This window comes from Pseudophryne corroboree, chromosome 3 (assembly GCF_028390025.1).
Source record: "Pseudophryne corroboree isolate aPseCor3 chromosome 3, aPseCor3.hap2, whole genome shotgun sequence".
NCBI lineage: Eukaryota > Metazoa > Chordata > Amphibia > Anura > Myobatrachidae > Pseudophryne > Pseudophryne corroboree.
Window position 1 is genome coordinate 703,778,139 of NC_086446.1, and position 24,098 is coordinate 703,802,236.

At 44.6% G+C, this 24,098-nt stretch overlaps 1 protein-coding gene across 1 annotated transcript in view; it reads right to left on the reverse strand.

Annotated features, from left to right (window-relative positions):
* Window positions 1-24,098, reverse strand: part of LOC135057408 (alpha-2-macroglobulin-like) — a 315,880-nt gene that overhangs the window by 206,293 nt on the left and 85,489 nt on the right. Inside the window, exons 9-14 of the mRNA XM_063963298.1 lie at window positions 23,210-23,324; window positions 22,272-22,381; window positions 21,997-22,158; window positions 21,899-21,903; window positions 21,583-21,805; window positions 16,621-16,684 (exon numbers count right to left, since the gene is read on the reverse strand). Coding sequence (XP_063819368.1) covers window positions 16,621-16,684; window positions 21,583-21,805; window positions 21,899-21,903; window positions 21,997-22,158; window positions 22,272-22,381; window positions 23,210-23,324 — 679 coding nt within the window. The remainder of the gene's footprint in view (window positions 1-16,620; window positions 16,685-21,582; window positions 21,806-21,898; window positions 21,904-21,996; window positions 22,159-22,271; window positions 22,382-23,209; window positions 23,325-24,098) is intronic.

Below are 24,098 nucleotides of genomic sequence, written 5' to 3' on the forward strand. Positions count from 1 at the left end.
TTAATATGTGAAAAATTAATCAATATGCATGCATAAGAGCAAGCCTTACCCCTTAAGTTATATATACCTTATTACAATGTATATATTTTATAATAGATGTGTATATTCTACTGTTAGGAATGGATCACTTATACATTGTGTGTTATTAGGTAATTTGGATCCTAATAAGCTTCAGTAAAATAGCCACTTGAAGGAATCTCCATTTGACTTCCGTTTCCGGCTGGCGGTTCCTTGTGTGTCCCAAGTATGGGAAGTGAACGGCGGACCTTGAAGGGGAACTTATTACACATGGTAATGTTGAGCCTGATGAATTTCGACACAAAGGTCGCTTGAAGGAACCACACAGAAGCCCTTGTTTGCGGAACATGATGATAAGGACAACTTCCGGTTCCGGTCTGCGGTTCACTGTGCGTTCCAAACACAGGAAATGAACCACAAATGGAAAAAAATGGCTTGTTGTGTATGGTATACATATATAGGATGATTGGGCAATGTGGGGCCACTAAAATATCATCACAAGAGTAATGGGAATCTATCCATAGTGTGCAAAAAGAGTGAATACGTTAACCGGAAGTTGATGTTGTGCACTTCTTTTTAGGTTACGAAGAACCAGAAAGTAAACATAAACATAAATATGAACTGAATTAAGTCTATATAATGTGGATGTGTATATAAATGAGATTTTAGTGTATTGTATTTGGATTTTAATGTTTATAAATAACGAAGGAAGGTACGTTACTTTGATCTGGAAGTAATTCCCTCCCATAGTATATATAGCACTCTCTGTATTATACCCCTGTCATACTGCCTTGAAGAAGGGAAGCTGTTCCTGAAAACGCATTGCAGCAGAGACAGGAGTGCAATTGTTACACACAGCGGAGGCTGGTTCCAGATTCTTGTGGAAGGAGTAGCCCTGAGACCGGTTCCGGAGCCAGGATCTCCATTGTTAACATCAGATGGGCTTGAATATTGATGAAAATCTGGTAAACCCCCACCTATACTAGGCTTAACATAGGATTATAACTGGAGCATTGTGTGCATCTGTTTTCTAAATAAATTGTCATACGTTATTGCACTATATTCCATATCCCTTTTTATCTCGATATGTGGTGTATATGAGACAAATTGGATTGAGTTAGGAGAACACCAAAGGGAAACAATTTACAAGAAGAAATAAAACCTACAGAGGGAAGTATTGTCCATTTTTATCTTCTTTTTATTTCTATTTTTTAATTTTTTATTTTAACAGTTTTAAAGTCACAGCGCATCTTTGACCTATTTTTTAGCTGGAACAATTGGTCAACTTCAATAATAAAATAATAATAGTAATACAGGTTGAGTATCCCTTATCCAAAATGCTTGGGACCAGAGGTATTTTGGATATGGGATTTTTCTGTATTTTGGAATAATTGCATACTATAATGAGATATCATGGTGATGGGACCTAAATCTAAGCACAGAATACATTTATGTTACATATACACCTTATACACACAGCCTGAAGGTCATTTTAGCCAATATTTTTTTATAACTTTGTGCATTAAACAAAGTGTGTCTACATTCACACAATTTATTTATGTTTCATATACACCTTATACACACAGCCTGAAGGTCATTTAATGCAATATTTTTAATAACTTTGTGTATTAAACAAAGTTTGTGTACATTGAGCCATCAAAAAACAAAGGTTTCACTATCTCACTGTCACTCAAAAAAGTCTGTATTTCGGAATATTCCGTATTTCGGAATATTTGGATATGGGATACTCAACCTGTAATAGGATTTTAATACCTACCGGTAAATCCTTTTCTCTTAGTTCGTAGAGGATGCTGGGGACTTAAAGAGGACCATGGGGTATAGACGGGATCCGCAGGAGACATGGGCACTTTAAGACTTTAAATGGGTGTGAACTGGCTCCTCCCTCTATGCCCCTCCTCCAGACCTCAGTTATAGGAACTGTGCTCAGGGAGACGGACATTTTGAGGAAAAGGATTTTTGTTAATCAAGGGTGAGATACATACCAGCTCACACCACAACACACCGTACAACATGGCATTTAACTAAAACCAGTTAACAGCATGAACCAAAAAATCATTAACAGGCTGATCGAAACCAAAACACAACCTTTGTGTAACAAAAGCAATAACTATGAACAAGTACTGCAGATAGAGTCCGCACTAGGACGGGTGCCCAGCATCCTCTACGGACTAAGAGAAAAGGATTTACCGGTAGGTATTTAAATCTTATTTTCTCATTCATCCTAGAGGATGCTGGGGACTCCAAACGGACCATGGGGTTTATACCAAAGCTCCAGACCGGACGGGAGAGTGCGGATGACTCTGCAGCACCAATTGAACAAGCATGAGGTCCTCATCAGCCAGGGTATCAAACTTGTAGAATTTTGCAGAAGTGTTTGAACCCGAACAAGTAGCTGCTCGGCAAAGTTGTAGCGCAGACTCTTTGGGCAGTCGCCCAAGATGAGCCCACCTTCCTGGTAGAATTGGCCTTCACTGATTTCGGTAACGGCAATCCAGCCGTAGAATGAGCATGCCGAATTGCATTACAGATCCAGCGTGCAATAGTCTGCTTAGAAGCAGGAGCCCCAATCTTGTTGGAAGCATACAGGACAAACAGAGCCTCCGTTTTCCTAATACGAGCCGTTCTGGCTACATAAATTTTCAAAGCTCTGACCACATCGAGAGACTTTGAATCAACCAAGGCTTCAGTAGCCACAGGTACCACAATAGATTGGTTCATGTGAAACGAAGAAACCACCTTTGGTAGAAATTGTTGACGAGTTCTCAACTCCACTCTATCCTCGTGGAAAATCAAATAGGGGCTTTTGTGAGACAAAGCCGCCAATTCCGACACCCGCCTTGCGGACGCCAAGGCCAATAGCATGACCACTTTCCAAGTGAGAAATTTCAACTCAACCGTTTGTAAAGGTTCAAACCAATGTGACATAAGGAACTGTAACACCACGTTAAGGTCCCATGGTGCCACTGGGGGCACAAATGGAGGTTGGATGTGCAGCACGCCTTTCACAAAAGTTTGTACTTCTGGAAGCGAGGCCAATTCCCTTTGAAAGAAAATTGATAAGGCCGAAATCTGCACTTTAATGGAGCCTAACTTCAGGCCCGCATCCACACCTGCTTGTAAAAAATGGAGAAACCGACCCAGCTGAAATTCTTCCGTAGGAGCCTCCTTGGATTCACACCAAGACACATATTTTCTCCAAATACGGTTGTAATGCTTCGCCGTTAACTCCTTTCTAGCTTTCAGTAGAGTGGGGGTGACCTCACCGGGAATACCCTTTTGCACTAGGATTTTGCTGTTAAAGCAGATTATTTATCTTATATAATACCCTTTATGAGGTCTAAGAACACTGTACGCTAACTACGTATGAAGTACCGTAAGGGTACGCACGTTGCGTAACAATCGCTTAGCCGTGGTCGAGACGCTCAAGCGTTACGTTCGCTCACGGCCAAGAGATCACTGGCAGGCACGCTATTGGCTGCCGAATACCGTAATGATTCGCTATAGCGATGCGACCGCTCGAGACCACGAGGAGATCACCAGCGGCGCATACGCTCACAATGTAAAACCTTTATATCTAAACCATAAACAGTGTATTATGCAGTAAACCCTTTGTGTAGTGATATGGTGTAAATGCAACACAGTATAACCTTACTAGCTTAAAAGCAGTTTGAGCGTCACCGACGCTCTGAGAATACTTAACTCTATAAGAAATACACAGATACCTGGGCTTAGGGTCCAACGCCTAATATATATATATTTTGAATGATATACTTGCAAAAGAATTAATACAAATACAAATCATACACTACAATATAACATAGACTAACTAACCAGGTAACTACACAGTAAATACAATACAATTAAGTTTAAGAGAAAAATGAGAGAAAGAGAAGAGAGAGAAAGATATGGCCCATAATAACAAGAGAGAAACAGTATGATTACGGAGAAAAACTTATGCACAAAGGAAACGATCGCATGCGCCTCTGGACATCCAGCTCCCGATTTTCAGCAATGATAACCGTTGAAGAGTGAGACCTGGATGTGATCGGCCTTTCTATTTATGCCCCACACACAATGCAATTCAATGGTCCCTACAATCTCATTGTTCATTGGACACAGGAATTCCTCCTCGCATTATAACAAAAGGTCATAGGTTGATTCATACAGGTGGGCTGTGACTATTTCCAACAGCTCAGGTGGGAGGGAAACTGGGTTTCCCGCCGCATGGGTAATAAAGTGCAAATAAAGTAAATGTTCATAAACTTCTTATGTCCATAACTATTCGCACGAGCGATTGATCTGCTTCAAACCAACACCGGAATATTTCTAATTAAATATTCTTCCGATGGATACTAAACACCACTGTATTACTCCTGTCTGACCCTTCGTATCAAACAAAGAGGGATTTCTCTGTTCATGAACATTCTATATTAACCAAACTTTCAGAATCTATCAAAGGGACCATGATCTAAAAAATACATTATATAGTGAAAATATGTAATGATTGAATCGCACGCTATGATCACATAAACTCTACCGTAAATACGCATACCGTGCGCCTGCGGGTGCCCGCGACTGTGAGTATGCGCACGTACGGGAGAGCGTACGCATGCGCAGCACGGACCTGTGTGAGGTGCAAATATGGTAGTGTGCATAGAGATATTTTTCTGACTTTGACAGTCCACCCTTTGGCAGTCAACAATAACTGCCACTTCCTGAAAACATTTCAAAAAGAGAAAAATATATGTTAGGGGTTAATACATTTACATGGTTGGGTAAGGGAGGAGAGGAGAAGGTAGGAAAAGGGTATGACCTAGTGAGATAGCAGAAGCATGTGTGTATGAATCCGTGCTTGGGGGTCATGTATCATCGTGCCGTACGTGTTTTAAATCAAGCTTCGAGGTATTGCGAAGTATACATTTGAATTCCTTCTTATCCCGTGGTACGGGTCTGTGGATGGGCTGTCAAACTTTACCGAGCTCTTTTCGGCTTTGGTTGTAACAAAATGGGGGAGCACATTGTAGTTGATGATACATGAATGGGGAAGATATGTGATTGCTGATATCTGTGCCTGTATTCCCTATTGACTATGTGTGTCATTACCTGAGGGTTGTAGAAATGAAGAAAAGACATAATTACGGTAAATGCGGTGGTATTCTATGTCAGGTAAATGTACATTCGTCGATTGAGGTCTTGTTTGGTGTCTGTTGAATGCAGTCTTCTTTGTGCTTTTGCTCATAAGGTGCGAGCAAAGCTGTCAATGTCCATAGATTTACAAAAGTGTTGGGCTAGCGTAATTTTAAAATTTCTAGGGAAACTGGGGATCCATGGCATAGTTCATCAAAAATCTGTGTATTAGGTTGTCAAAACTTCTTCTTTAATCCATCTGTTGTCTGTATATCGGCTCATCAAATTCCTCGTCCAAGTGGGTCTTTTTACCTTGGAGGAAACGGAAAAACAGGTGAAAGAAACAGACCGTAGAAATCGCATTTTCATCACATCATTGTTTCTACATTTGGGTCATAAATCAAGTCCATTGGAATTACAGTTTCCTCACTCCTTAAACTCATTACCCTAGTACGATGATTGCACCTCATTAAAGCCTGACCGCATCTAAATATCAAACCAATCGTTATGATAACACCTAAGATACATAGGAGAAACTTCCCAACATCCATTATAACTCCTTGGGCCCATTCTCCTAAACCGGAGAACCAATTTCGCGGGTTCAACCATGACACCCAACCAGTCAGCTCATTACTCACAGCAGCAAGGGTGAGATTGTGTCTTCTGCGAAATTCCCACTTTAGTTGGAGAATATCGTCCATCTTTTGGTCTATGACCTCGACCGGGTCCTCGGTGCTATTCGTAATATATGTGCAACATTTCACGCCGTATTGTGTTGCCAGTGTGACACAATATCCGCCTGTTACTGCTGTGAGGTAATTAAGAACCATTCTATGCTGGACTAGTTCTGTTTTGTAAGCCTGAAGTTCCCTTCCAGTATACCTAAACGTGTCATCATACATTTCAGTGATATTATCTAACAAATTGGCGAGCGCAGAAATGTATTTATAATTCAACACTCCTCTAGCGGTGTGAGTGATATCTAACGCGATTAAGAATTGAATCCCGGTGGATTCACTGATCATGTCAGAGGCCGGGTGCTCTGTTCTTTCTATCAGGTGCCGTTTAACGATGTGCTCGTAATGAGTATGAGTGTAAGGAGTTTGGGCAACACGGTGTATGTCTTTCATTTTGTCATGTGATACAGTCATTACTTCAGGCAGTACTTTTCCAATATAACACAATCCTTCAGAGTTTGGGGCAAGCCACTTATACGCCTTTCTCCTGCATATGAAATATGCATCATCGGGGAGAACATATGGGACGGAGTAGGACATAACCATATTACACACCTTCCATGTGAAATCTCCTAACCCTAATTCTTCCATCTGCTTAGTACACGTATCAGGTTGTACGATATGTGCACAGTATCCTGGTGATACCTCTCCAACTCTCGTAATCCTATTTCCTAAGGTATACCTATACCGGAAAGATTTTCCTCTACTGGCTATGTGGCGTATAAGCTCTGTATCTGTAGGCATTCTATCTGCTCTGTGTGAAAAGGTCATGGTTTGATTACTCCATGACACTTCCCAATTTCCCGGCTTTCAGGGATTGGAGATGTTAAAACATAATAGGGACCTATCCACATGGTATTGGTGGAGCTTCAAACTAGGAGGGCTGGAGATATTAAACCTCCTGTCCACCGGTCTCCCACCACTTAACTCAAGTACCTCCCCTAACGTTAAAGGAAATGGTACTAGCCCTGATTTGCTATGACCTTGAGGTACTTGAGAGCATACCCAACAATCTGTTTTATTTAACACACTACCCACTAAAGAGTGATAGTCACTCAAGGGATGCCGGTCCATATGGATATTAAAACTGGATTGGCATTTCTTTATGCACCCATCCTCAATGACATTGTTACAAAGCCGACAGATACAGTTTTCTTCAGCTAACAATCCTTCACAATTCCTTATATGGTCAATGCTATCGGATCGTTTTCTGATACTCGCCTTTACTTGTTGGTTAAGTTGTTCTTGGAAAACTACGCCTCCATTTCTGTCATCAGAACCCATTCCAGAACCTCTCTCGAACTCCATGGTACTCTCGCCGGAACAGACTGCTCTGGTCAACATCATGGTTAACAGGAAAATCCGGATCACAGTCTCTTGGGGCAAGTCCATCTTGTAGGAGGAAACGGAGAAGAATGAGAAGGGGGAAAAATAATTTGAGGGAGAGGGGATGGGAAGTTGGAGAAAAACAATAAAAGGGAACAGGGGATCGACAACTGCTTTTGATCTTGTGGTTCTCGATGCTCAGGTGCCGCCTTAGTCCTCCTGGAACAGACACTCTAGTGATACAACCTCTACCGTCTGTTCCTTATCACAGAACTTCTCTGGATCAACGACCTTCTTACAGTGGGACGAATGAACCCAAGTCTCTCTCTCAGCAACCTTCAATGCTGTAGTGCTAGTCAATAAGACCTGGTATGGTCCTTCCCATCTGTCAATAAGGCAACCCACAGGGTTTGGTGATGTTAACACAGGCTGTTTTGTGGTCAGGGCCTGTATACTTACTGCCATTAACTTATCACTTTGTTGTTCCCTGTGTCTGGTGATGTTCCTATCGTGATCAATAGCAGCCTCTCTCAAAGTAGCCACAGACAGACCTCGCCAACATGGTTGTGTGGTCTGTACCCTAGTCTTTAATGATTCTTTTAAACCATCCATCAGTACCGATACTGCTACTTCTCGATGGTTTATGTTTGTTTTAATGTCCTCTATGCCTGTGTATTTTGCCATTTCTGATAATGCTCTGTGAAAATACTCTGCAGCTGTTTCTGACTCCTTCTGTTTAATGGAGAATATTTTGTTCCATTTAACTACGGCTGGGAAATACTCCTTTAACTGTAAGCTTATTTTTTTTACATTGTCTTTGTTGTACACATCTGTAAGAGGTACATCCTGATCTAATCCACAGTCAGCTAAAAATTGAGTTGCGTCAACATTGGAGGGTAAACATGCTCTCAGCAATATCTGCCAGTCTTTGTTGTTGGGCTCTACAGTGTTACCTAGGTCTCTGATGTATTTTTGGCTGGCAACTAAGTCTTTTCTAGGGTCAGGGAATTCAGACACTATGGTCCTTAATTCCATTCTGGAAAATGGGCTATACATGGCAATGTTCCTCACAGGGGTGACTCCTGATGTGTCAGTTTTCCCATTTGGAACAGCTATTACCCTAACAGGATTAACTCTAACAATATCACTCTGTGTGGGTTCTACAGCCTGTGGTGAAATGGCTTCAGCATAGTGTATGGTGCCGTACTTACCTGTAGATACGACCTCACCTATCCCTCCGCTAGGGGCCCTTGTTACTAATCTCGTGGGTGGAGCTGTGCCTACTGTGGTCTCTGCTATGGTGGCTGCTAGAGAGAGCGCTGAAATTGTTGCCGTTTCGTCTTCTTGATCACACTCCTGAGGAAAGTTCAAAACAGGGTACAACTTGCACGGGTTAATACTTGCATTGGTTAATTGGTTAACATTATCTTTAACATTTACACAGTTGCTAAGTGTTTGTGTGTTACACCTTAGTGCGTCATTCTCCGCAACCAATTTCTCTCCCGATATATATGGTGGCGGTGGGGCCGTGGCTATCAGTTTTCTGATTGAGCCAGATCCCGCCGCCTGAGCCAATCCTCTCTGTATGTCACCCTCCTGTTGCCACAACTGCAAATAATCATAATGCTTGATTCGTCTCTTTGCTGATTTAATGAGACATATCCTTCTCCTTAAATTCGTTAACACTTCTGTGCTGAAGCTACCTACTCTTGGGAATTTCTCCCCGTCATGTACCGTCATTCTCTCCCATTCATCACATAAAACCTCTGTGTGTGAACCGTATTTTTCACACATCACGTACCTTGCCGACCCAACTGGTCGGTTCACTGAATCAACCCGAACCGAGGTTGATCGCCCCCTACCTGAACAAGTGGCCCCCATAGTTCGAAGGTGTTGCTTTATTCAGCCAACCCTTACGCAAACCAAAATGTTCAAAATAGGCTGACGGTGGCGGTTTACCGAGTACCCCACTCACTCGCCCACGCCGACCAATACGACCTGATCACACCGATATGGTGCTGGCGTACTCGACCCAGGGCCCCTGCGACCTGAACCTCTATTTACTGGAACCTGTGAGGGTGATCCGAAGAACACTTACTCTTTCCAGTAACTATTGGTTGTTGGATAGTTCCTGAGTGAGCAGCGAACTTCCCTTAAAATAAAAAAAATTACACAAATCACGTTAGAATGTACAAATAGCGTTTATGACCTTCGTACACAAATAGTACCGGTCAGGTTTACTAATGTACACAATTACGTGCGGTACAATCGTTCACCACATAAGCAACTAATCTTATGTATGGAGCGACCAGTGGAATCGAAAATTGCGGCAGCGAATTCCTTCAGCCAGAGCTTGTATGGCCTATATGGGTGTTGCACCAACCCTTTCTTGGTGTTGTGCCTGTGGACTGTATAGCGGACTTCCTTGTCTGCTGTACCTGAACCTGTTGGTCTGCTATGACCTCCTGGTCTGTTACAGTATGACCTCCTGGTCTGCTACACTCTAATGCTCAAATTGTATGTTTTAACCAGGGATGCCTCCCTAGACACCATGTACGTCACTTACACGCATGTACCTCACGAGAACTCGACTTTTCTTGTGGTTCAACCTGTAAAATTGTATACAACACACTCACTCACCACATGTACACTTTTGTTTCTATTTCTATTTCTGCGCAGAAATTTCTCTTTAGACCAGATGTGTTACAAATTAGGAGAAGGATCTATTAATTTAAATTTCGAATTTAAAATAAATTTGTGCGATTTATCGCCTTGCGTTATTTACCGCGTTGCGCTATTTATCGCGTTGAGAAGCGAAAAAAAAAACTTGTGATTTGAGTTACGTGGGCGTACCCGGACGCTCCGCTGCGTGATATACGCTGCGTGCGTCGGCCTTTGGTTTGCGTACGCAAGTCTCAGTCCTTTGTTAGAGACACGTGTACGCAAAATAAAGATCCACCGTAACACAATTTATACGTTTATCAATGTAGATGATCCTTGATCATCTACCGCGCACCACACTGACTTCGCCTTGTCTCTCAGGCAGAGCTGTGTGTTTGTCTATACTTTAACTATATTACCTTTACTTTTACACTTTGAAATAGCGGCAAATCTCTCTTAGCACGTTTATCAACTATATAATAGCAAACAGGAGAGTGATATACGAAAATACACGAATGAAAAGAAATGCAGATATGCGTGCGTGTGTACGCAAGACAGAAAAATAAACAGTTTTAAAAGAGACTAGCGTGTTGTTCTTGCCTCCGGTTCCCGGATTCCTTCAGCACCCTTTACTAAGAGAAACAGACGCTTATCCAAACAGCACTACGAGGAATATGATCTCCCGCCTTTTGCTGCTGGATAATGTCTGCTGTAATTACCTAGTGCAGATATGTGAAGGACAGGACGAGCCCGCAATTGTTAAAGTAGATTATTTATCTTATATAATACCCTTTATGAGGTCTAAGAACACTGTACGCTAACTACGTATGAAGTACCGTAAGGGTACGCACGTTGCGTAACAATTGCTTAGCCGTGGTCGAGACGCTCAAGCGTTACGTTCGCTCACGGCCAAGAGATCACTGACAGGCACGCTATTGGCTGCCGAATACCGTAATGATTCGCTATAGCGATGCGACCGCTCGAGACCACGAGGAGATCACAAGCGGCGCATACGCTCACAATGTAAAACCTTTATATCTAAACCATAAACAGTGTATTATGCAGTAAACCCTTTGTGTAGTGATATGGTGTAAATGCAACACAGTATAACCTTACTAGCTTAAAAGCAGTTTGAGCGTCACCGACGCTCTGAGAATACTTAACTCTATAAGAAATACACAGATACCTGGGCTTAGGGTCCAACGCCTAATATATATATATTTTGAATGATATACTTGCAAAAGAATTAATACAAATACAAATCATACACTACAATATAACATAGACTAACTAACCAGGTAACTACACAGTAAATACAATACAATTAAGTTTAAGAGAAAAATGAGAGAAAGAGAAGAGAGAGAAAGATATGGCCCATAATAACAAGAGAGAAACAGTATGATTACGGAGAAAAACTTACGCACAAAGGAAACGATCGCATGCGCCTCTGGACATCCAGCTCCCGATTTTCAGCAATGATAACCGTTGAAGAGTGAGACCTGGATGTGATCGGCCTTTCTATTTATGCCCCACACACAATGCAATTCAATGGTCCCTACAATCTCATTGTTCATTGGACACAGGAATTCCTCCTCGCATTATAACAAAAGGTCATAGGTTGATTCATACAGGTGGGCTGTGACTATTTCCAACAGCTCAGGTGGGAGGGAAACTGGGTTTCCCGCCGCATGGGTAATAAAGTGCAAATAAAGTAAATGTTCATAAACTTCTTATGTCCATAACTATTCGCACGAGCGATTGATCTGCTTCAAACCAACACCGGAATATTTCTAATTAAATATTCTTCCGATGGATACTAAACACCACTGTATTACTCCTGTCTGACCCTTCGTATCAAACAAAGAGGGATTTCTCTGTTCATGAACATTCTATATTAACCAAACTTTCAGAATCTATCAAAGGGACCATGATCTAAAAAATACATTATATAGTGAAAATATGTAATGATTGAATCGCACGCTACGATCACATAAACTCTACCGTAAATACGCATACCGTGCGCCTGCGGGTGCCCGCGACTGTGAGTATGCGCACGTACGGGAGAGCGTACGCATGCGCAGCACGGACCTGTGTGAGGTGCAAATATGGTAGTGTGCATAGAGATATTTTTCTGACTTTGACATTGCGTTCAACCGCCACGCCGTCAAACGCAACCTCGGTAAGTCTTGGAACACGCATGGCCCTTGCTGTAACAGATCCTCTCTTAGAGGAAGAGGCCAGGGATCTCCTATGAGTAATTCCTGAAGATCCGGATACCAGGCCCTCCGTGGCCAATCTGGAACAACGAGTATCACCTGAACCCTTGTTCTTCTTATGATCCGTATCACCTTTGGGATGAGTGGAAGTGGAGGGAACACATAGACCGACTGATACACCCACGGTGTCACTAGGGCGTCCACTGCTACTGCTTGAGGGTCCCTCGACCTGGAACAATATGTCTAAAGTTTCTTGTTGAGGCGAGATGCCATCATGTCTATTTGAGGAATTCCCCAACGACTTGTCACTTCTGCAAAGACCTCTTGATGAAGACCCCACTCTCCTGGATGGAGATCGTGTCTGCTGAGGAAGTCTGCTTCCCAGTTGTCCACGCCTGGAATGAAGACCACCGACAGAGCGCATGCCTGTTTTTCCGCCCAGCGAAGAACTTTTGTGGCCTCCGCCATCGCCGTTCTGCTCCTTGTTCCGCCCTGGCGGTTTATGTGAGCCACTTCTGTTATGTTGTTCGACTGAATCAAGACGGGTAGGCCGCGAAGAATATGTTCCGCTTGTAGAAGGACGTTGTAGATGGCCCTTAATTCCATAATGTTTATGTGCAGACAAGCTTCCTGGCTTGACCATGTTCCATGGAAATTTTGTGCCTGTATGACTGCTCCCCAACCTCGGAGACTTGCATCCGTGGTTACAAGGATCCAATCTTGGATCCCGAACCTGCGTCCCTCCAGAAGGTGAGAACTTTGGTGCCACCACAGGAGAGAAATCCTGGCCTTGGGAGATAGGTTTATCTTCCAGTGCATGTGTAGGTGAGACCCGGACGACTTGTCCAACAGGTCCCACTGAAAAACACTGGCATGGAACCTGCCAAACGGGATGGCCTCGTAGGCCGCCACCATCTTCCCCAGCACCCGAGTGCATTGATGAATTGACACTGTTGCCGGTTTCAGAATTCCCTTGACCATGTTCTGTATTTCCAGAGCTTTTTCCATCGGGAAAAAAATTCTCTGCAGTTCCGTGTTCAGAATCATGCCCAAGAACGACAGCCGTGTTGCCGGAATCAACTGTGACTTTGGCAAATTTAGGAGCCAACCATGTTGTTGCAGAACTGTCAGGGAGAGCGTAAAGTTTTTTAGTAACTGCTCCTTTATTCTCGCCTTTATCAGGAGATCGTCCAAGTACGGGATAATTGTGACACCCTGCTTGCGCAGGAACACCATCATTTCCGCCACTACTTTGGTGAAAATCTTCGGGGCCGTGGAAAGACCAAACGGCAATGTCTGAAATTGGTAATAACAATCCTGAACAGCAAACCTCAGGTAAGCCTGATGTGGAGGATATATGGGGACATGTAGGTAAGCATCCTTTATGTCGACTGACACCATAAAATCCCCCCCCCCCCTCCAGACTGGAGATCACTGCTCGGAGAGATTCCATCTTGAATTTGAATCTTTTCAAATATAGATTGAGGGATTTTAAGTTCAGAATCGATCTGACCGAGCCATCCGGCTTCGGGACCACGAACAGGCTTGAATAAAACCCTTCTCCCCGTTGTGACGGGGGTACCGTGACTATGACTTGCTGTTGACACAGCTTTTGTATTGCAGCGCACACTACTTCTCTTTCCGGAAGAGAAGCTGGCAAGGCCGATTTGAAAAATCGGTGGGGGGGGGGACAACGTCTTGAAACTCCAGTTTGTATCCTTGGGCCACAATTTCCAGCACCCAAGGATCCAGGCCTGAGTGAGCCCAGACCCGACTGAAGAGCTGAAGACGTGCCCCCACCGGTGCGGACTCCCGCAGCGGAGCCCCAGCCTCATGCGGTGGACTTGGTAGAAGCCGAGGAGGACTTCTGCTCCTTGGAGCTTGCCACAGCCGGCGATCTTTTTCCCCTTCCCTTACCTCTAGCAGCAAGGAAGGAGGACCCTCGTCCTTTTTTGAATTTATTAGACCGAAAGGACTGCATCTGATACTGAGGCATTTTCTTTTGCTGTGGAGGGACAAAAGATAGAAAAGATGACTTACCCGCGGTAGCTGTAGATACCAGGTCCGCGAGGCCTTCACCAAACAAAACGCCACCTTTGTAGGGCAGAGCCTCCATAGCCTTCTTAGAGTCAGCATCATCATTCCATTGATGAGTCCACAATGCTCTCCTAGCCGAGATTGCCATGGCATTGGTCCCTGATCCCAAGAGGCCAATATCTCTCGCAGCCTCCTTTAGATAGACTGCAGCGTCCCTGATATGACCCAGAGTCAAAAGCACGCTATCTCTATCCAGGGTGTCAATTTCAGATGACAAGTTATCTGCCCACTTTTCAATAGCGCTACTCACCCATGCACCTGCCACGGCAGGTCTGAGCAGCGTACCTGTAGTGACATTAATAGATTTTAAGGTACTTTCCTGCTTACGATCTGCAGGATCCTTTAGGGCTGCCGTGTCAGGAGACGTAAGTGCCACCTTCTTGGACAACCGCGCTAGAGCTTTGTCCACCGTGGGCATCGACTCCCACTTTACCCTATCCTCAGAGGGAAACGGATATGCCATAGAAATTCTCTTGGGAATCAGCAACCTCTTGTCAGGAGTATGCCAAGCCTTTTCATAAAGAGTGTTCAGTTCATGAGAGGGAGGAAACGTTACCATAGGATTCTTTCCCTTTTATATACAGACCCTTGTCTCAGGCACAGCGGGGTCTTCCGTGATATGTAACACGTCCTTAATTTCCACAATCATGTACTGAATGCTCTTAGCCAGTTTAGGATTCAATTTGGCATCACTATAGTCGACACTGGAGTCCGAATCCGTGTCGGTATCTGTGTCTGCTATCTGGGTTAATGAACGTTTCTGTGACCCTGAGGGGGTCTGAGTTTGTGACAAAACATCATCCATGGATTGTCTCCATGCTTGGTTCTGAGACTCAGATTTGTCTAATCTCTTATGCAACGAAGCCACACTTGCATTTAAGACACTCCACATATCTACCCAATGAGCAGTTGGTGGTGCCGACAGAGTCACTCCCACATTCTGTTTTGCCCCCACACCAGCCTCCTCCTGGGAAGAGCATTCAGCCTCAAACATGTCGACACACGCGTACCGACACCCACTATCACACTGGGCTATAGGGAACAGACCCACAGCAAGGCCCTTCAGAGAGACAGAGAGGGAGTTTGCCAGCTCACACCCAGTGCCTCACCCGGTCTGAAGGAATATACAATGCCCCAGACCTTGCAGTGCTTTTATATATATATATATATATATATATATATATATATATATATTCAACACCAAATATGCTGTGACCCCCTGTTTTTGCACCCTGTTACTTGTGACAGAAGTGAAGGGCCAGGACCAGCATCTCTGCAGCTTGCTGTGAAGAGAAAAGATGGCGCTGATAAGAGCTGGAAGGATGAAGCCCCGCCCCCTAAATGGCGCGCTTGTGTCCCGCTTATTTTTATACTGGCAGGGGTCTGTATACAGTGCGTGCACACTGTATACCTCTGTGCCAGATCTTAAAAAAGGTTTTATTGCTGCCCAGGGCGCCCCCCCCCCCCCTGCGCTCTGCACCCGTGTAGTGCCGTTTGTGAGCGGGAGCAATGGCGTAGCGCGACCGCTGCTCGGAACCTCTGAGACTGATGTCTTCTGCCGCCTTCACTGAAGTCTTCTTTGCTTCGGTTACTCACCGGGCTTCTCTCTTCTGGCTCTGTGAGGGGGACGGCGGCGCGGCTCCGGGAACGAGCAGCTAGGCTATACCAAGTAATCAGACCCTCTGGAGCTAATGGTGTCCAGTAGCCTAAGAAGCAGAGCCTTTAACTCACAGAAGTAGGTCTGACTTCTCTCCCCTCAGACCCACGATGCAGGGAGCCTGTTGCCAGCAGTGCTCCCTGAAAATAATAAACCTAACAAAGTCTTTTCAGAGAAACTCAGTAGAGCTCCCCTGTGTGTGTCCAGTCTCTCTGGGCACAGAATCTAACTGAGGTCTGGAGGAGGGGCATAGAGGGAGGAGCCAGTTCACACCCATTTAAAGTCTTAAAGTGCCCATGTCTCCTGCGGATCCCGTCTATACCCCATGGTCCTTTTGGAGTCCCCAGCATCCTCTAGGATGAAGGAGAAAATAATTATTATTTTGTAGTAGATTGATAGGCCATACAGTACCTATCAGACAGGCACCCAGTATGTATCACAAGCCAGCTAATATAATATAATATAATATAATATAATATATGCTGCATCACTTGTTTTAATTTGGCAGGAAGAAGGAACAGAAGGAGCAATTGTTGAACTTCAATAATAAAATTCTAAGAATTATTTTGAAGTAGACAAAATACATATTAGATAGATACCCAGTATGTAACATAACCCAGCTGGGATCAGTATGAAAAAACGGCGGGCGTCAGTATACTGACAGGGAGATCCCGGCCACCGGTATGCCGGCAGCAGGGTGAGTGCTAGAAGCCCCTTGCGGGCTCGCTGAACTTACACAGATAATTGATAAGTACCGTACCTTGATTTGGAGTTAGTTTTACATTGTGCCTTCCAGATTTGACAATGCCGCCCTTTGCCATTACCTGTGATGATAACATGAAACTTACGTAAGAAGAAAGAAACCCACACATACATCAAGAGAGTTAGGAGGAATTCAATTGAGGGCGAACAGATTCGCCCAGCTGAATTTGCACAGCACTCAAGCACTTTTGAGTGAATAGGGATACGAGTTGGCCTGGCGAAGGGTGCGAGTAAGGCTGCAGTTGCAAGCATTTAAACACTGCGGCATCACCAATTCACCCCCTTTACCCATAAATAAAATTGCTCTTAGTGGCTATGCACTTTGTTTAACATAGAGCTGTTGTTTTCTTTACATACACAAGGATGGTAAGTGTGGCAAAAAGAGTATCACAATGCCACTAAAGAGCCATGACCAGGGGCGGATTGGTATGACGGGATGCCGGGACGGTTTGACGGTTGGCTGAGGCTGAGCTCCGTTATCTCTGTGGTGGCTGTGCTCTCCCTCCCGCACAAAGCAAGGCTGATTCATCTATGTACTGTTGCGGCTGGACTCACTGGAGCCGCGGCTATGAAGTTGCTGGGTGCTGCTCATTATGCAAATACCTCAGCCACAGCCAGCGCAGTGAAAGGCCAGGCATCACACATATCCAGGCTGGCGGCCTCTCACTGCGCTGGCTGCGGCTGGGTTATTTGCATAGTGGGGGGAATCCAGCAACTTCTCATAGCCCTGGCTCAAGCGAGTATCTGCTGCGGAAATGATGGCCGAGGACCACCAGTTCTATACCTGCTGCTGGCCTGCTGCTGACCTCAGCTCACCCGGACACCAGCACAAGGAAGCAGGACCTTGGTGGAAGGGGGGCTGGCCGGCTTTGCTGCTGGGAGGCAGGCCCATCTATTACTACTCTAGCTGTCTCCAACCCCACACTCACACTAACACGCAGTCCCCTATACACACACACATACTGACACCCAGCCCACTGCACCCAGCCTCTCTCGAGCATCGCACACACGGCCCCCTGTACCCAGCACCACACACACTGACACACAGCCCCCTGCACCCAGCCTCTCACTAGCATCTCACACACTGACCCCTGTACCCAGCACCACACACACTGCCCCTTGTACCCAGCACCACAGATACAGCCCACTGCACCCAGCACCTCACACACTGCACCCTGTACCCAGCACTACACACACTGGCACACAGCCACCTGCACCTCACACACTGCCCCCTGTACCATGCACCACAAACACTGACAGACAGCCCCCTGCACCCAGCCACTCCCCAGCACCTCACACAATGCCCCCTGTACCCAGTACCACACACACTGACACACAGCCCCCTACACCTCACACACTGCCCACTGTACCCCGCATCACACACACTGTCACACTGACTACTGTATCCAGCATCTCACACAAGGACACACAGCCCCATGCACTCAGCCTCTCTCTAGCATCTCACACACTGTCCCTTGTACCATGCACCACACACACTGCCCCCTGTACCCAGCACCACACACACTGCCCCCTGTACCCAGCACCACACACACTACCCCCTGTACCGAACACCACACACACTGACACACAGACCCCTGCACTCAGCCTTTCTGTAGCATCTCACCCACTGTCACCTGCACCCAGCACCACACACACTGCCCCCTGTACCCAGCACCACACACACTGCCCCCTGTACCCAGTACCACACACACTACCCCCTGTACCGAACACCACACACACTGACACACAGACCCCTGCACTCAGCCTTTCTGTAGCATCTCACCCACTGCCACCTGCACCCAGCACCACACACACACTGCCCCCTGTACCCAGCACCACACACACTGCCTCCTGTACCCAGTACCACACACACACTGCCCCCTGTACCCAGCACTGCACACATTGTCACACAGCCCCCTGTACCCAGCACCTCACACATTGACACACAGCCCCCTGCACCTCACACACTTTCCCCTGTACCCAGCACCACACACACTGACACACTGCACTCTGTAACCCAGCACCACACACTGACACACAACCCCCTGCACCTGACACACTGCCCACTGTACCCAGCACCACACACACTGTCACACAGCCCCCTGTACCCTGCACCTCACTGACTGCCCCCTGTACCCAGCGCCACACACACCGACACACTGCCCTCTGTACCCAGCACCACACACACTGACACACAGCCCCCTACACCCAGACCTTCACCAGCACCTCACACACTGCATCCTGTACCCAGCACCACACACACTCACACTTCCCCCCTGTACCCAGCACCACACACACTGACACACAGCCCCCTGTACCCAGCCTCTCACTAGCACCTCACAAACTGCACCTGTACCCAGCACCACACACACTGACACACAGCTCCCTACACCCAGCCTCTCACGTGCTGACATACTGCCCCCTGTACCTCAGACACAGGAAGACTGCAACTGCAACAGAATCAGGCCCTATGAGGAGTGAGTTTTCTGCCCCGCGTGACAGACTCCGCCTCCAATAGGGCTGCATCCAGAAATTTCCCAGGCTGGTTTTCTGTTGGTAGCATCTAGTTTCTCTTCGTGGAGAGGACCTTTCCCATAAGCCCCTGGATCCATGTCACAAACTATTTGGAATAGTAACCTGTGGTGAGCAAAGCGATGCGGAGCGAGACACAGAGCCTGAAGTGTGGCGAGCGTGGTGGTGCATGGATAAAACGCAATAAGCTCAAACCAACGGAGAATGGATAAAACATTTAGGTGCTGTAAGGGCGGAAGTTATCTACTGCCCTCTCGTTATGTCACATCCTAGTCCAGATCACGAAGAGCAATTATACACAACTGTTTTCTATCCCAATCCGCCCCAGGAGCCATCCAACTTAGGAACACACCATTTCCAAAAATAATGTATGTAATGTAGCTCTTAACAGCTTTATGATATATTTTGTTGTTTATTATGCTCCTTTCTTTAAGCCATGCTGGGAGAGAGAGAGGACTTTTCCTAGTAAATAGTTAAAACTAATTCTCCAACTGATTCTCCAAGTAATAAACCAGTGATAAGTGCAAGGTTATAAACGCACCAGCCAATCAGCTCCAATATGCAAATTGTCAGTTAGGAGCTGACTGGCTGGTTAAGTTAAAAGAGAGCAGGTGATGGTCACAAAGGCGGAATGGGGTACCGGAGTATTCAGAAATATCACAGCAGTGAGTGAAGACAAGATCAAGTGAGTGTCCACTCACATTTGAGGGTAAGGAGGTCCATTTTGAGAGACTAAGCAATCCTTTGTGGGTAAGGAGTTTAGAGGCAGAGGATTCTTTGGGGAAATTGATTGGAATATTGAAGTCACTTAATATAATGGAGGGAAGAGCTGAGGAGATGAAGTGAGGAAGCCAGGAAGCAAAGTTGTCAAGGAATTGGAGGGAGTGCCAGGAGGATGGTAAAGGACAACTACTCAAAGGTGGACAGGTTGGAAGAGGCATAAAGCATGAACCTCAAATGTAGAGAATGACAGTATTTTCCTAGAAAACACTGTAATGTACAGATGTGTCCTCATCTTGCCTCAATATGCAACGCAACAGGAGATGCCTGGCTTGAGTAAGCTGACAGGTCCTGTAGAACTCCATTAGTATTGGGCGTCTTTTTTTGCCGAAAAAAAAAGCATTTTACTTGCATCACTATGCAAATACGTTACACAAGCAGTCCCTGCTGATTAAAATTAAATGCAGCATGCCTATAATCTCTGTGCGTCTGCAGCTGTATCTGCAAATTAAATGCTATGTTACAGTGTTTTCTAGAAAAACAATGTAACATTAAATTTCGTATGCACATATAGCTGCAGTCGTGCACAGAATATAGGCATGCCACGTATCATTTTAATCTGCATAAACTGCTTGTACATTGTATTTGCATTGTTTTGAAAATAAGACATTTTAGTGGAAACGGTTGCAAGTAAAGACGCTTAGGCATGGCATGACTAGAAGTGCTGTTTAACAAGCAGTGATATTAGATATAGGTGCATACATCTGTAGCATTTTGTATTCAGTTTTGGCCACAGACGCACAGAGAATATAGGCATGTCGCATATAATTTTAATCAGCAGTCTGCTTATGCGTCCTATTCGCATAGCTATGTGAATAACACGCATTTTTTGGGGGAAAAATGCCAAATGCTAATGGAGTTACATGGGTCCTGTCAGGTCTCTCATGCCAGGCATCTCCTACTGTGTGGTGTATTGAGGCAAGATGAATAATGACACATCTATAAGTTAGGAGTAACTGGAGCATAAAAGGACCCTGACTCCACCACAATGGTGATCCCCAGACTAGGGGTGTGAGATAATGGGAGACCCCCCAGAAGAGACAGCAGTGGGAGAAGTGGTGTCAGATGGGAAAATGTAGGTTTCACTAATGGCTAGGAGATTCAGGAAGTTGGAGATGAAAAGGTCATGGGTGGGTACCAGTTTGTAACAGACTGAGCTGGCATTCCATAATGCACGGGAGAGAGGGATAGTGTACTGTATGTGAGTAACTTAGCTCTATATTTCAACGGAAGTAATAGAAAATAGAAAAATGGACTGCATCTCAGATATTGGACTACAGTAACAGTTGTTTAAATATTATTGCCACCCTAAACAGAAAACTATACGGTATACCTGAAACGCATAGTGAAATCTGCAAAGTGTATGTGAGTAATTTAGAACTGTATTTCAAATTAAGGCAGTAAAAAAACTGTTATGTTTTAGATTTTATAATGTTTTTACACTATATTTTACTTTTTATTTTGAATATCTTGTCAGGTTTTACCTGTTGTATTTATATCTTGAAACAGTATATATTTTTTAAAGGAAAACTATTAGGCTTCGTAGCTTATAGAAGTTGGACAACATTGAGCTAGACAGAAAAATGGTAGGCAGGATGATTACTGTACTTGCAATTGATGGTGTTAACAGCCATAATTAAACACTCACCAGATTATGAAATATTGCATGAGTGTCCTCTCCAAAGCTTTCAGGTGTCACAGTATAATGTACTGTGAATCTCTCATCATCCTGACAATTCAGAGTCCTGTATATAGGCTGGATCTTTACATAACTCTTACTTCTGGAGTAGAAATGTTGGACATTCCGTGTCTCCTCTTCATAAGTGGGAAACAATGTTCTTGAACTGTAGCAGCTTTCAACAGACTTGTAACTTACCAATGTTAGTAGAATACAATGCACGCATGAGAATGAGCAAATCTGGAGATCAGTCAGCTGTCATACAGTAGATCTTAAAACATTTTACACCCACTGTTGTTATTAAGAAAATATAATACATATTAAACGGGTTAACTTAATTTTTATAAAAGTTTTACTAGGCTGCTTTTAAGTGATATTTCTCACCCTAAGTCTTATGGACGACTGATGGAAAGATGTGGTGTTAATGGAGAAATCTGCAGTTCCATCAGGTCCAGTAGAGTAGGTGTAATTTGTTCCATCATAACCTACATATACTACCACTGTCTCATTGTTAATTGGCTTTCCAGCTGCATCTTCCAGGAAGACCTACACAAAGACGAGATTTTCGGTGATAGTAAAAGTTGCAATTGTAACAAATTCTTGGTAGAGTGCCACATTGCGATTGGAACCCTCTAGAGTCAACCATAATTTTAACTCACCTGTCCATATAAAGGAATACCCCTCCCATAGTGGGAGTCTAGCTGTCGGAATGATACCTTTGCAATAGTGTTCTTGATCTCAGTGGAACCTTGACCTGTCAACTCCACGCCTGGAGGAGAGATCATTGTTAGCATCTCCTGTATTTCAAAAATGCATATTATCCCTTGGCACTAGATAGATGCAATCACAATAAACAAATGGGTAAAATCGAACCTTAGAAACAGGAGCTGCTGGAGACTACTGCAATTAATCCCAATGGTGATAGAAGTACACAAAGGAAGTGTGTAGCAGTGCTTACACTGAGTATGAACAAGTTGAGTCTCAGAAATATCTAGTATAATATATTTACTCTACAAATTGTAAAACATGTACATTAAAAGTATAATTTTTTTTTAGCAGTTAGTACATGTCCTTAACATCGATGATGCATAAGATAATACAGCTGTGCAATTAGTAGGTTATGAGGAAATGGCAAACTACTGCAAATTATAAAAAGTTCTGATTCTACCTAAAATAGGTGGCACGGTATTAAAAATATAAGCCATCCAACATGGGTAATATTTGACAGTAGGTGGGAAACACAGTTGTGAAAAGGATGCTAGTGACTAGAGATTCTCTTTATTATCTTTATAATTGGGTGTACTCAGGTTTGGAAGAGAGAAACAATAGGCTCTTATCTCTTAAATCTGAGAGCAGCTAGGGAGTCAGTCCTCTGATAGTTTCAAAACAGACTGAAATGAATGTCTCAGAGAGGAGACTGTCCTGTTGAGAGTGAGGGCAGTTAGTGAGAGTCTGGCTTATGAATCTCCAGCAGTGTGAGAAAGAGTCCTCTACTGTACCTCTGTGTCCAGCAACCAGGTGCAAAGGTGTCCCTTTTTATCTCTTCAACATTATCTTCCCTTTTGCATTTTATTCTTTCTCTCCTAATTTATCTCACCTGTTCCGTCCTCTGTTATTTTGGCTGTTGCAGTGATTTTCATCTGAAATTCATTGCGTCTCAGCTGGAAGAATTTTGTCTTCACTACTTTAGAGAAACACCCATTGCTATCAGCCTAAAGAGCAAGAACAGTATTGCTAAGAGATAAAAGAATAATTTCAGATTGCCTATACATATCACCGGGTCAGGTGTCCTAAACAACTTAGGGCCTAATTCAGACCTGATCGGTAGCCTGCGATCAGGTCTGAACTGCACATGCGTATGCACCACAATGCGCAGGCGCGTCAGTCCGCAGCGACGGGGATCAGCGGCTAGCGACGGAATGGCGCGAGAAAAGCGATCGCACGGGCAATTGCAAGGTGACTAACAGGAAGAGACTGTTTCTGGGTGGCAACTGACCGTTTTTAAGGAGTGTCCAGAGAAACGCAGGAGGGACCAGGCGTTTGAAGGGAGGGTTTCTGACGTCAGCTCCGGCGCCGATCATCGCACTGGAAGAGTATGTCCTGGTCTGTGCAGAGACTGCACAAACTTCTGTTTGTGCAGCTCTCCTGCACATGCCGATTTCCCCCTCCCCCTGTAGGTGGCGACTACCTGATCGCAGGGATGCAAACAACGCACCCTAGCGATCAGGTCTGAATTAGGCCCTTAGTTTCTTTGAAGTTTTGCTGTTTTTGTAACAGTTGGAATGAGATGTTTTTAAATTCATTTAGGTTTGTTCTGCTGTTCAGCCAAAACCAGAACAACAAGTGGGGTCTAATTTACTGTAATCATATCTAAAACAGATTATCAATATTTGGAACTACTATATGTATGCCCCAAAATGACCTTGCCTTTAGGAATGTTTACAACTGGAGCGCAGATATATTTTGTTATTTAATCAGTACCATAT